The sequence below is a fragment of the Trichoplusia ni genome, chromosome 26, assembly GCF_003590095.1.
Source record: "Trichoplusia ni isolate ovarian cell line Hi5 chromosome 26, tn1, whole genome shotgun sequence".
NCBI lineage: Eukaryota > Metazoa > Arthropoda > Insecta > Lepidoptera > Noctuidae > Trichoplusia > Trichoplusia ni.
The window spans coordinates 4,511,499-4,523,532 of NC_039503.1; the positions used below are offsets into that span (position 1 = coordinate 4,511,499).

Here is a 12,034-nt window from a genome sequence, read left to right on the forward strand (position 1 = left end):
TTCTTTGTTAAAATTTTACTTTGCTTGTAGGTACGTACTACGTAGTAGGTACTGTGCCAAATTTCATTAAAATCAGTTCTTCGTCTTCTTAAAGTGCTTACAGATATAACAGATTTTTTTTCTTTCTTTTTTGTTAAAAAGCTACTCCCGCACTAAGGAATTTAATCCATGTGTTGCGGGGCTTTCACAAACATACAATTCACATGCACAAAGACACCTAGCCTCAGAACAAGCATTCGTGAATCACACAAACGCTTGTCCTACACGGGGATCAAACCCGCGACACGTCGCGCCCAGTGGTTTAGGCGGGATGACCTCAACCGCTCGGCTATCCGTGTAGTCAAATTGAATGAAAGTGTCAAAAAACCTTGACAAATATATATTTTTGCTATTTAGTCTTGAAACCATAATTTCAAATTCAAATGCTACAACAAATACATTATAACACTCAAATTTAAAGTAAAGGAGAAATCCAATTAACATTGACAGAGTAGGTATTAATCTAGGCGCGCTATACCAGAGTAAAGCAGACAAAAAGTAAACAAAACCTATGTGCTCGCCCTCGCTCTACCCCATCCAAATTATTAAATTTATTTAACTATTAATTTTAATAATCACTTATTACGTCGTCGTCAAAAATGAATACTTTATTTAACTATAAACAACAAAACAATCTTTTACATCGGTAAACTACCTAATACTTAGTTATAATGTCGAACCCAACGCCAGCGCATGCCACGAGCAGTGCGTACACGCACACAAACATAGCGTGTTGGACGTTGGTGAGACATGCGACAGCGATAATATGGTTCCAGATTTGTGATAAATTTGGTTGTGTTCCGTAATACCAAAAATTATGAATGAAAACTTATTATATGTCCACTTTTTTTTTGATAAATTGCAACAAGACTATATAATCTGTGTTCCTATTAAAAGGATATTAAGAATATTAATGTTTTAAGTACAGAAATATTAAGTTGAAAACATGCTGTTAGCGGTGTTAAAATATACGAAATGCAATTCGCTCGCATTTCGTAAATAGTGAATGTTTTAAACTAAAAGTTTAATAGGAACCTAGATAAATACCGTCTGTATCCGAATAACATAACTTTAAGTCGGTGATATGTTCGTAGCGACAATGATTTTGGTATTACGTTTGTATGGAAAAGTATTCGTTCACCGCACCCATAAGAGCTACAAATTAGGTTTTTAGTCGTAAATAATGGCCAATCTAGTGTTATACATATGATTTGAAGTTGCGAACTATGTACCTTATGTATAAGAAAAAAATACGGGACTAGCTAGACGGCTAACATTTGAGCCTATTGTGAATAAAAAAAAATAGAAAATATTGTTCGTGTATTATTGTCAATTTACTCCTTATGGTTGAAGAATACAAAGAGTGGTATTAATGTTGGTTTAATCGGATCTAGGTCTCAGGTTACATTAATGTCACGTGATACGCGCATGACTTCAGTCTAAATGACGCTCTGTGCGTTACGTCATCCGCCGGCCGCTGAGAGCTGTAACCTTTAATGTATTTTCCTTGGAGTCTATCGTATCGGGGTGATATGACAGTGTAACATTTTTTCTTTGATTTTTTTAACGCTTTTATAACTTCCTCTCTGCAGTTTAATTGATATAATGTATAATGATATTCAAAAACTTTCACACAATTCTGTCTAGTCTCGAACTTAGCAAAGCTTGTATTACGAGTACTAGACAAGTAATATAAAAAAAACTCATTTTCATTTAGTTAAATATAAATCATGAAATACTTATTGATAATTTTAAAGTCGGTGCCAAGAAAAGCAATAATAAAATTGTGTATAATATGGTATCAATCTTTAGGAATAACGATACTTATCTGCTCTGTGTTAATTTATCAGGGCAACAATTCTGCTATTTACAATGGCAGATGAATGAATAGAAATTGGATTAAATTTGAAATTATTACAACTTGCAACAGTTTTAACAAAGTTCAAAAAGTTGTTATGGCGGTTTCAAATGAATAAATAATAGACATTAAACAAAAATAAAGTAGGATAAAAAAAAAACAAAAACAATTTCTTAAAATTATATTTTTCTAAAAAACATTTTGTTGATACAGTTACAATCTCATCAGGTATAATAGAGAGTACTTTTTTAATTTCACAGAATTGAAAACGTAACTTAGGAGTTTAGGACTTATCTTTGCTGTCTTTGCCTTGTATTTTGACAGCTGTTTGACAGATGATACTAAAATGGTGGGTATCATTTGAATTTACAAATTACGACAAAGGTTCATAATAAAAAAATCTTTGATGCTACTTGTCAACTTCAGATGCTACTTTAAGGTGTATTATGTTATGACACAGTATTTAATAAAGATCGTTTATATTTGAACTTTTATAATCTGAGCTAAGTTACGTGTTTGTCATATTTTTAAAACTATTTCTTATATTGGCACAAATTTTCAATTGTTACAGTCAAAATTATATACGGGAATTATCATAAAATATAAGTATTTGAGCACGTCGTCTTGTTTATAAATGTTTGACAGTGGCTTTTTATTAATTTTTAACATTAATTTGAGAAAGTCTTAGGTTATGTTTTTATTTTTAAGTTGATTCGACTATGACATATAAAGAAGTTTCAGATATAATCATCCTTAGACTTTTAGGACTGAGCGACTCCCACGTGAAATTTAAAACTAAAACACTTTGAATTTAGCATTCTGATTTAAAATTGCACTTTTTGTCGAAATTTATCGTCTTTTAAATTTAATTTGGCCGAATCGTGAGTGCTTCATTCAAATTCATCGATGGCTTGAGCCAAACCATATCTAGTGTTCTTGATTTGACTAAAACTATTTTCTATTTAACTTACTTTAAAAAGTCGAGTCAAATGAACAACTGTTTTTTTATGTAAGTCAAGCCAATTGTATTTAAATCAAATTCAAAGTTGTTTAAAAGACACCCACTCGAAAATCTACAAGTTTGACTCAAACCGTTTGTTCAAACTAGACAGATCGCTCAGTCCTATCTCAACCACTGTTTTCAATTTAATAAGTGTAAGTGGCCGGGTCGTATCCCTTGCCGGCGACCTTATCATCAATCCAACTCCTCAAATTGGATACATCTACGTAGACCCCAGGGGTACCGTCTTCTCCGCAGCCGATACCCCAAGCTACGATACCGCTTTGGACGTATCTGTCTTTCTCGAACTAGAAAACAGAAAAAAAAAACAAATTGAAATGACGTCTGTCAAAAATGCATCTAAGCCGTTGATATATTAAAATACCTATTTTTTAATATTTTGATAGTAACTGTCGTGAGAATGATTCATTATTAAATGATGTAACGGTTTGCTCACGTGTATTTATCGGGGTAGCCCGACTAGTTTCGGACCCAACCGGAGTCCTTAATCCTGAGCAGACGCGGCGGGCGAGCGAGTCGAACTGGCTACCCCGATAAATACGCGTGAGTAAACCGTTACATCATTTAATATTTTTTAATATATCAATGATCTCAGTGGAGCTGAAAATAAAAGAATTTTGATGTTTTTATATTAATATACCCACGTTTTTATACACTCACTTTCTTGTTTGTTTGTCGTTCTGGTTGGATTTTTGCAACTCAATTTTGAGGCACTTTCCGATAAGCTAGCAGGCTGAAGTTTTCAGGGTAGCTTCAAACCCGATGACAATGCAATTTACAAATATAAAAACGGCTGGACCGATTTGATAAAATTTGTATGTCACTGCATACAAATTTGCATTATTAAAAACGTGGGTATTTGGTACAAAGATGGAGATGACCTTTAGAAAGAACATAGGATAGTTTTTATCCCGGACTTTTGAAGATTTCTCTTGGAAACGCGATATAACCGACCTCGACGCGGGCGAAGCCGCGGGCGAAAAGCTAGTATTGAAATAAAATAGTAAAGAAAAAAAAATCCGTAAAAGTAGTTTTATTTAAATGTTACATTATAGCAGTCAGGGTTTCTAACCACTAGACCGACAGGCCACAATTGACACTTACTTCAATAGGACAGGATAATGGTGATCCTCCGTCACCCTTGCAGGTATCCTTGCCTGGTTCCCCACCAGCGCACATGAAGGACGAGTGGAGTTGGAAGAACCTCCCAAGACGGGTCTTACGGAGCGCAGCCTGGCATGTGTCGTGTCGTACCACTGGTAGCTCGATCTGGTGGTGAGAGGGAAGAATTAATCATGGGTTTTATAGGGATAGCCGAGGGTATGAAGGATAATTATAACTATACTAGCTGTCCCGGCGGTGAAATGGGGGGAGTTATTCATGGGCTATGATCAGGGAGAGTGATTAAAGGACAATATTATAATGAAACTAGCTGTAACTAGCTAGCCCAAACGTTGTTTTTGCCATAGGTGAGAAAAAAAAAAAACAAAATAAAAATGGTGTTAAGCGTGTTAAAAACATCTGTTGTCCGATTCTCAGACATACCGAATTTGAACACAAATTTCATGAGATTCGGTCGAGCCGTTTCGGAGGAGTTCAATTTCGTTCAATTTAAAACTGTTTATTTTCCCGAATAAACAAAATAAAATTCTTGTCCAAAGTCTTTTTGCATGTGACTTAAATTTATGTGAAACCTCCACGTCGCAAGGATTGAGTTCTTCAGTGTGTATTTTTTTTTTAAAAGGTCCCTGCGTAGTTATTTATTTACTTAAATATTCATGTACAATTGTGGTACATAAGGCGGGCTTAATGCCGCAAGGCATTATCTACCAGTCAACCTATGGATCAAATGGAGAAGCAACTGGAACAGTACAACACCGAAACAATCAATAAATTATCCGTTATTAAATAAATATATGACATTTCAATACACATTAAGAATTTTTACCTAATCTTAACTATTATCTTCAGCGAGAAGCTGAAACAATGATCAGTCAACCGTCTTATAATATCTGAAGCAACAGCAATTTATTGAGATCGATAAAGTGTGACCAATTAGAAAACATATCATTATTCCAGTGTTGCAGTGTAACAAAATAGTATCCATTCTCTTTTAGTTCTGCTTCAATTTGAGATATTAGTTGCAGATTTATAATATAAACGGGGCTTGTTATAAATTATATAGGTAAGGAAAAAATATATTTTTATTATTATTTTATAAAAAATCATAAAACGGAGGCTTAGCTAATTTTTGTGATGGTCTAATGCAGATATAATTTTCAGGTTTTCTAGCTAATAAAAAGCAATCTAATATGATAATTTGAAGTTAAAGTATTATATTCATAATAATATGAAGTTAAAGAGTTTATTTGTTCTTTTGCACGCGATAATCTCAGGAACTACCTGTTCGCTGGGAAAATAAAGAATTCTTTCATTGTTAGGTAGCCCATTAATTAGCCCAGAAATAATACACATCCGATAGTTTTGTAAAAATAATCTGTCGATGTAGTCGTTTTTATCTAAATACCTTATTGAAAACGCTTTGGAAATCTACCTGATACCTAATTAGATTCTTTAGTCAGTTACCCAATTGCGTATAAAGTCTTGGTCTTCTTCATCATCATCATCACGCCCATATCCGTCCACCGCTAGACACAGGCCTCTCCAATAGCACGCCACAGAAATCTAACTTCGGCTTCTTGCATCGAGCTTCTGCCAGCCATCTTTGGTCTTCAGCAACTTATAAATGTATGAAATAAACAAAAATTCAAGTCCTATACGAACCTTCTTCAATATGACTTGGTATCTTCCCTCCTTGCCGAAGCGGTCTTTACCCCAGCCGGTGGCGAAGCACCGCTTGCCGTCGTCCTGGCGCTGGCGTGGTGGCGGGAGACACGCGACCCTCACGTTGGGAGCCAGGTCCATGGGTTTAGCGAGGAAGAGTATCGCGATGTCATAGAACAGGTTACCTGGAAAGTAGGGGTTTTTGAAGAGATGTTTAGAGGTTTTTTGTACGTTTGAGCATAGTGTATGTGTATGGTAGATTATTAGTTAGTTAGACATAAAAGATAGCTAAAAGAAATGGAGAGTAATTTATTTATACATAAAACATAAAAAAATACGAAATTTGAACGAGTAGACATTTTTGTTTTCAGGTAATTCCGAATCGGTATCACGATCGATTTATGGAAAAAACAAAGTGCTTTCTATCATTTTTCGTGCTCACAACACAAACATTTTTCTGGGTGGGAATCGAATCCACGACCTCTTACAGCAGACAGCCACTAACTTCAAGAGCTTTACAACAGGGACGCAAAATTTTACGTGCCTCCCGAAACACGGAGGAACAAGTTATGATCAATGGTCACACAAACTGACCGCCTCAGGCTATGATCAATTAAAAATATAAACATAATACAAACCTTTGTTAAAATCTTCGTGCATCTCAACGCTGGCCACATCTCTATCTTGGAAGGGATATATCTCTTTAGTGCTTTGTGTGTCCCATTCCCCAGCCCTCACTCGGAGAGCCTTAGACGGTGCTACGTAATGGGCAGCGGTTAGCACAATGCTTGGATGTATGAGGGACCCTCCGCCGACGTACACATTCAATTTCTGACCGTCAGGCTCATTTTCATTAACAGGTTCGATCCTGCAAAGGTGTTTGTTGGTAAAGAAAGATTTTGTAATATTGCAGCATTTTGCACGCAACGCCATCAAGTGACGAACTAAGCAAAGCTTGTAATATGAGTACTAGACAACTGATTATCATAATTATAATATTTGAATAATTGTTTGAGTGATATTGTGATATTTCTATAATTGTTTACGTCAATATATAACACTCAAATGACAGGTATGAAAATGACATTTAATTTTGACAAGTCATGTGACTTTGACATGTCCAAGCATTCGAGTGTTTTCGTAACAATGATTCCAGGGGGATTAAGGGGTCTGATATAGTTTCTTAAAGGCGGCATATTGGATTCAGATTCAAAGTAAGACTAATGCGATTGGATTCCATATTATATGAGAAATGGCGATTGGATTCCTTTGGGCCTACAAACTCTTAGACCACACGGATAGGTGAGTAAAATCCATTTGACGTCACCACACCAAAACCCATTGTGCACGACGTGTCGCGGAATGAATCCCCGCGTAGCACAAGCATTTGTGTGATCCACGAATGCTTGTCCTGAATCTGGGTGTCTTGTGCTTATGACTTCAATGTTTTTGAAACCCCCCGTGATACAAGGATTGAATTAAACAGTGCGGGAGAAGTTTAAAAAAGTTTTTTGCAAGAGAGATGAAACTCGATGCTGTAGTGTTCTGTCACGCTTTAACAAGTACCCGTATTTCTTGTATGTTGTTGAAAAAACCCACTCAAAACAAAATCAAATTAAAAACAAAACAGTAAACGTCAGAAAAAATATGAATAATGTAATATATTTCAGCAAGGCTTGTGCCCTTACTCTGCTATTTACAATCGACGATGAATAAATGGATATTGGATTAAATTGGCACTATTCGGATTATTCTAAGCATTTTTCAACACAATAATTGGTAATTCGGAACGGGGCGGAAAATTCACGGCCAATACAAAGAATTACCAATTAGTTTCAAACTTAATCAAATTGCCATACATTCATCGGCCATTGTAAATAGTGGAGTCGGGGCTCAGGCCTCTCGCGAAGTAACATTTCTACAATCTTTAACGTAAATACGCTCGAATGTATGGAAATGACATTTCGTTGCGATAAGTCAAGTGACCTTGATCTGTCATCTTCATACATTCGAATCAATTGAGTTCCGCCATTTTTTAACTTAAAAAGAAATGACCAACGTCTGTTCAATTGCGTTGTTTATGCACACACGTATGATTTAAGGCCCATTTAGACGATGCAAAAAATAGCATGCAAGTTTCAATACATTGTGCAGCCGCGCAGCTCGGGTATCTAACGTGATATATGATCGCCAGCAATGTATTACAACTTGCACGATATTTCTCGCATCGTCTAAATGGGCCCTTATACTCTATGCGTACTAAAAGGAACTTTTTAACAGGTCGTAATGATGTCAAAAAAAGTAAAATTGAAATTTTTATTTTAACCTCATTTAAATCGAATCATAAATGTTTTGTAATGTCACGATTTTACGATCTGTCAAAAAGGTCTTGATATAACGGACAAAATACTTATTTTTTTGTAATAAGATGTGATACACACTCATCAAACAGAATAGTTTCATAGACAGTGTGTACAATAGATATATTTAATTAAAGCCTTTCCTGTCGATTTCCATAATCTACAAAAAAAGTTTAATGAAACTGAAACACACGTAGATACCATAGACAAAAGATTAAAAAAGTTTATTTTGTTGTCTATACTCACTCCTCATTTTCGGCGTCTATACTGCAATTTTTATGATCATTTTAGTATACGTTTTACAAAATGCTATTATTTTATTTATTTATTTGTATTTAAATAAGTAAATTTCATCCGTTTTAAGAACCATTTAGAAAAATATCTCAAATAATGTATTTTCTTATCATAAATGGTTGTTGTACCACCAGGGCCCCGATACTGCTATTAACAACCGTCAATTAATTAATGGCAATTGGATTAAACTTTAAATTTATTCCTATACTCTTAAGCATTTCGCCAACACAATATTGAAAATTCATTTTATAGATCTTGAGTGTTCCATCCCATACTGAGTTTCTAAGTATTTTGTATGAGAAATGCTTCAGAGGATACGAAAAGTGAGACAATTTTCATTCATTAAATCGGCCATTGTAAATAGCAGAATTGGGGCCCTAGTGTCAGAGTTTAAAACCCTCGTAGTCCTCAGACGTGACTTAACAAAGTCTAAAAACCTCTTAAGATGGTTTCCTTCTTATATCGTCCTTCAACGTTTTTACCAAGAAACGTTACAAGAAGAACAGTTTTTATTAAAGTGCCTGGAAAACGGCCTTATTTAAATAGTAACTATTTCATTCTAATTTTGATACATAGTTCAGTTGGCAGTTGGATACGGCTGTTAGTTATTAAATTTACGATGTTTTTGCAGACATAAATTATAATGTAAAATGTTACTATAGTATTTTATTTTGAAAAGAGTAACTTATGGAGTTTCTTGCCGGTTCTTCTCCATAAGAATGACACTTTGGAACCGTGCAACTAGAGTCAGTAATGTAACGTTTTAAAAGTGATTGAGAAACGGCCTATTTGAAATAAAAACTTTTGATTTTGATTTTAAATTAGTTTTAAAATCAAAAACTTTTGATTTTGAATTAGTTTTAAAATCATAACTTACTTTAGAATGGCGACCATCCAGGGGAATTCACCGAATTTCGTTTCGCCGTTAACTTCTCCAGTTGTCCTTAGATCAGCGCCATCTGGGTTTGCCCAGCCGCAACCTTCGCGCTAAAAAATATAACCTCAAATTAGATTAAAAAAGAACTGAATGTCAATCTGGCCGCCATTTTGGCAACGTAATTTGACAATACATTTTATTGCAAAACTTTTTCAACCCGAGACGCAAAAAGAGTAGAAGGATAGTTTGATGTTTCTGCCTGTCTGATTAAGACATTAGGTATAGCTCCCGAACGGGGTGAAAGATTTCAATTTAGTTTCTTTATATTAAACGGCAATTATGTGCGTGAATTCTTAGACATGTTTGATAACAATCGGTCGAGTCATTTAAAAGCTTTAGTGTCGGGGATTTTTTAACTGACCTCCTATACCCAGTCACCTGGGCAATACGATACCCCTTAATTTATCAAACTCTCTAGCCTCCAAATACCGGTAAAATCAAAGATGTATAAATAACAGTCGAGATTCATAATTAACGTGCCTTACCGGACTCGTCTTGACTAAGATGGTCACCCATCCACAGATCGATCATGTCAATCAACTTGTGCAGTTATAACTTAGCTTAGCTTCGAGTATATTTAATCCTCGTGTCGCGGGAGGTTTGCAAACATACAATTCACATGCACAAAGACACCAAGACGCAGAACAAGCATTCGTGGATCACACAAACGCTTGTCCTACGCGAGGATCGAAACCGCGATACGTCGCGCTCGTTTGGCGTGGTGTCCTCAACCACTCGGCTATCCGTGCAGTCTGGTTTGAGATAGCAACAAAAAATCTATTAAAATCTTATTAAAAGTCGTAGTTTTATTGTTTACCAAGCTATCGACCGGTCACACAGCTTGTCTTGCAACAACCGGTATGCCAAGGTTATTAAATAAAAGATTAAATAAATGTTGTTTGAGATGATCTAGCTGGGACAGTATTAATTCTTTTGAAAATACTTAAACTAGCTATTCCACGCGAGTCCGCTTACCAATCGAAAATTATCCCACGGGAACATAAAATCAGGATAAAGAATATTTACTATAACTATTCATGTGTTATCCACAAAACAAAACAAACTCACAGAATTCACCTCTTTATAATATTAGTATAGAAGTACAAACGACCATTTTTCAACAAGACACAAAAAAAAATAGAACAACCCCAAAAAAGAAAATAGTTCTTATCATTAAAAGATCTTTCCAATCAATAAAACATTTAGCCGGGAAAAGGTAGAAAACCCATGCCATAGACTAAAGACAAGTTTACAAAACTGACAGCAAAGAGGTATCACAAAAGAGTTGGTAAGTCAAAGAAGTTTGACACTTCAAATGTGTGCGTTTCAGAAATAAATATCACAGCTTCTGTGTTTCGGAAGGCACGTAAAAATGTAGGTCCCTTTTTTTGCGGGGTGAAACGCTAATGTCTTCAACCCACGTCGAGCGAGGGCACGGCGTGGGGATATGTCGGACTTCCACCGACTAAAAACACCCCGGGCCCCTTCTACTGCTTTAGCCAGAGTATTTCTTTTCGGGTTTTTGAAGTAAAACTTCTTTAGGCGCGACTAGGAGGTAACTGGACGACAATGCCACGGAAGATCATGTCCGTCGGGCTGTAAGAGTGAGGAGCGAAATTCTACATAAACCGGTATCTTGTGACAGTAGTGTCTGAAGCCACGCAAAAATGTGACTCTCCGACTGTCTCAGCTTACCTCTCATTGAGTTAAGAGAGTACGGGAATCGGGATATCACCTGCGTTTGCGCACGCTTTCACTATGATATGTCCCGTCCAGTTTGGAGTTTTGCAATACTAGCCGGGCCGTAGCCGAGCCGGGAAGAAATTATAGCCTCTCAAAATCAGAAAACACCGTAGCTTTCGATTGGTAAAGGAATTATCGAAATCAGTTCAGCAGATCCAGAGATTATCGCTGTCAACATCACACACTTCTGCACAAAATTATTAGAAACAGTGGAAGGGGAAAGTTATTTCAGGCAAAGAGGACTCTTGGTATAGACTTTGCAAATAAAGATAGATAGAAAGAATAAAACGTGTGATAAGACCTTTTTACATGCTTCGGTACGGCAGTTGACCTGTCAATAGAGATGGCTAGTTTTAAAAACTTCATATTTCATTCTAAATTACAGAAAATATTGAAAAAGGAATGAAAAGTCCACTGCCGACATCATTTATTTGTTTCGTCCTTCGGGACTTTGCTATTGGTCTACCTGAAGTTACAAAATTGTACATCGTTTCAAAATTAGGTGCTATAGTTGTGACCCCTACATAATGTTTGACATCAAAAACAAAATTAAAATTTTTGTGACGCCTATAAAAAGAGATTTAGTTTTTAGCTAATCTAAAGATTTAAATTTAAGAGTGTTTTATTAAAAACCCCTTTTTGTGCATAAAAATAAAAACAGCATCTAAGCTTGGCATAATCTCAAAAGCAAAGAGGTTGAAAACATAATTTATCTTCCTTTTTTATTCGAAATTTAAAACTGGTTATTGCGAAACAGAAGTCAAGAATTTATTAAGAAGGTCAAGTCGACACAATAGTTAAAAGTAGTGTAAATATGTGAACAAAAAAGATAAATAATGTTATTTTTTTGTTTTTTGTGATGATTATGTATAATATGTGTGTATTTAGAAATATATAAGTATGTTTATCACTTTTATCAGTTGTCTAGTACTCATAATACATTATAAGCTTTGCTTAGTTTTAGACAAGATGGCGTTGTTTTACAATTGTTGAATATT

The 12,034-nt window shown here is 35.5% G+C and overlaps 1 protein-coding gene across 3 annotated transcripts in view; it reads right to left on the reverse strand.

Annotated features, from left to right (window-relative positions):
• Nucleotides 1-2,192: 2,192 nt before the first annotated feature.
• The window catches only part of LOC113505541 (phenoloxidase-activating factor 2), a 31,123-nt gene continuing 21,281 nt past the window's right edge, over nucleotides 2,193-12,034 (reverse strand). For all 3 annotated transcript variants that reach the window (XM_026888308.1, XM_026888309.1, XM_026888310.1), the window contains 5 exons: nucleotides 9,234-9,343; nucleotides 6,341-6,570; nucleotides 5,703-5,887; nucleotides 4,023-4,187; nucleotides 2,193-3,205 (listed from right to left, as the gene is read on the reverse strand). In XM_026888308.1, coding sequence (XP_026744109.1) covers nucleotides 3,044-3,205; nucleotides 4,023-4,187; nucleotides 5,703-5,887; nucleotides 6,341-6,570; nucleotides 9,234-9,343 — 852 coding nt within the window. In that variant the 3' untranslated portion in view covers nucleotides 2,193-3,043. The remainder of the gene's footprint in view (nucleotides 3,206-4,022; nucleotides 4,188-5,702; nucleotides 5,888-6,340; nucleotides 6,571-9,233; nucleotides 9,344-12,034) is intronic.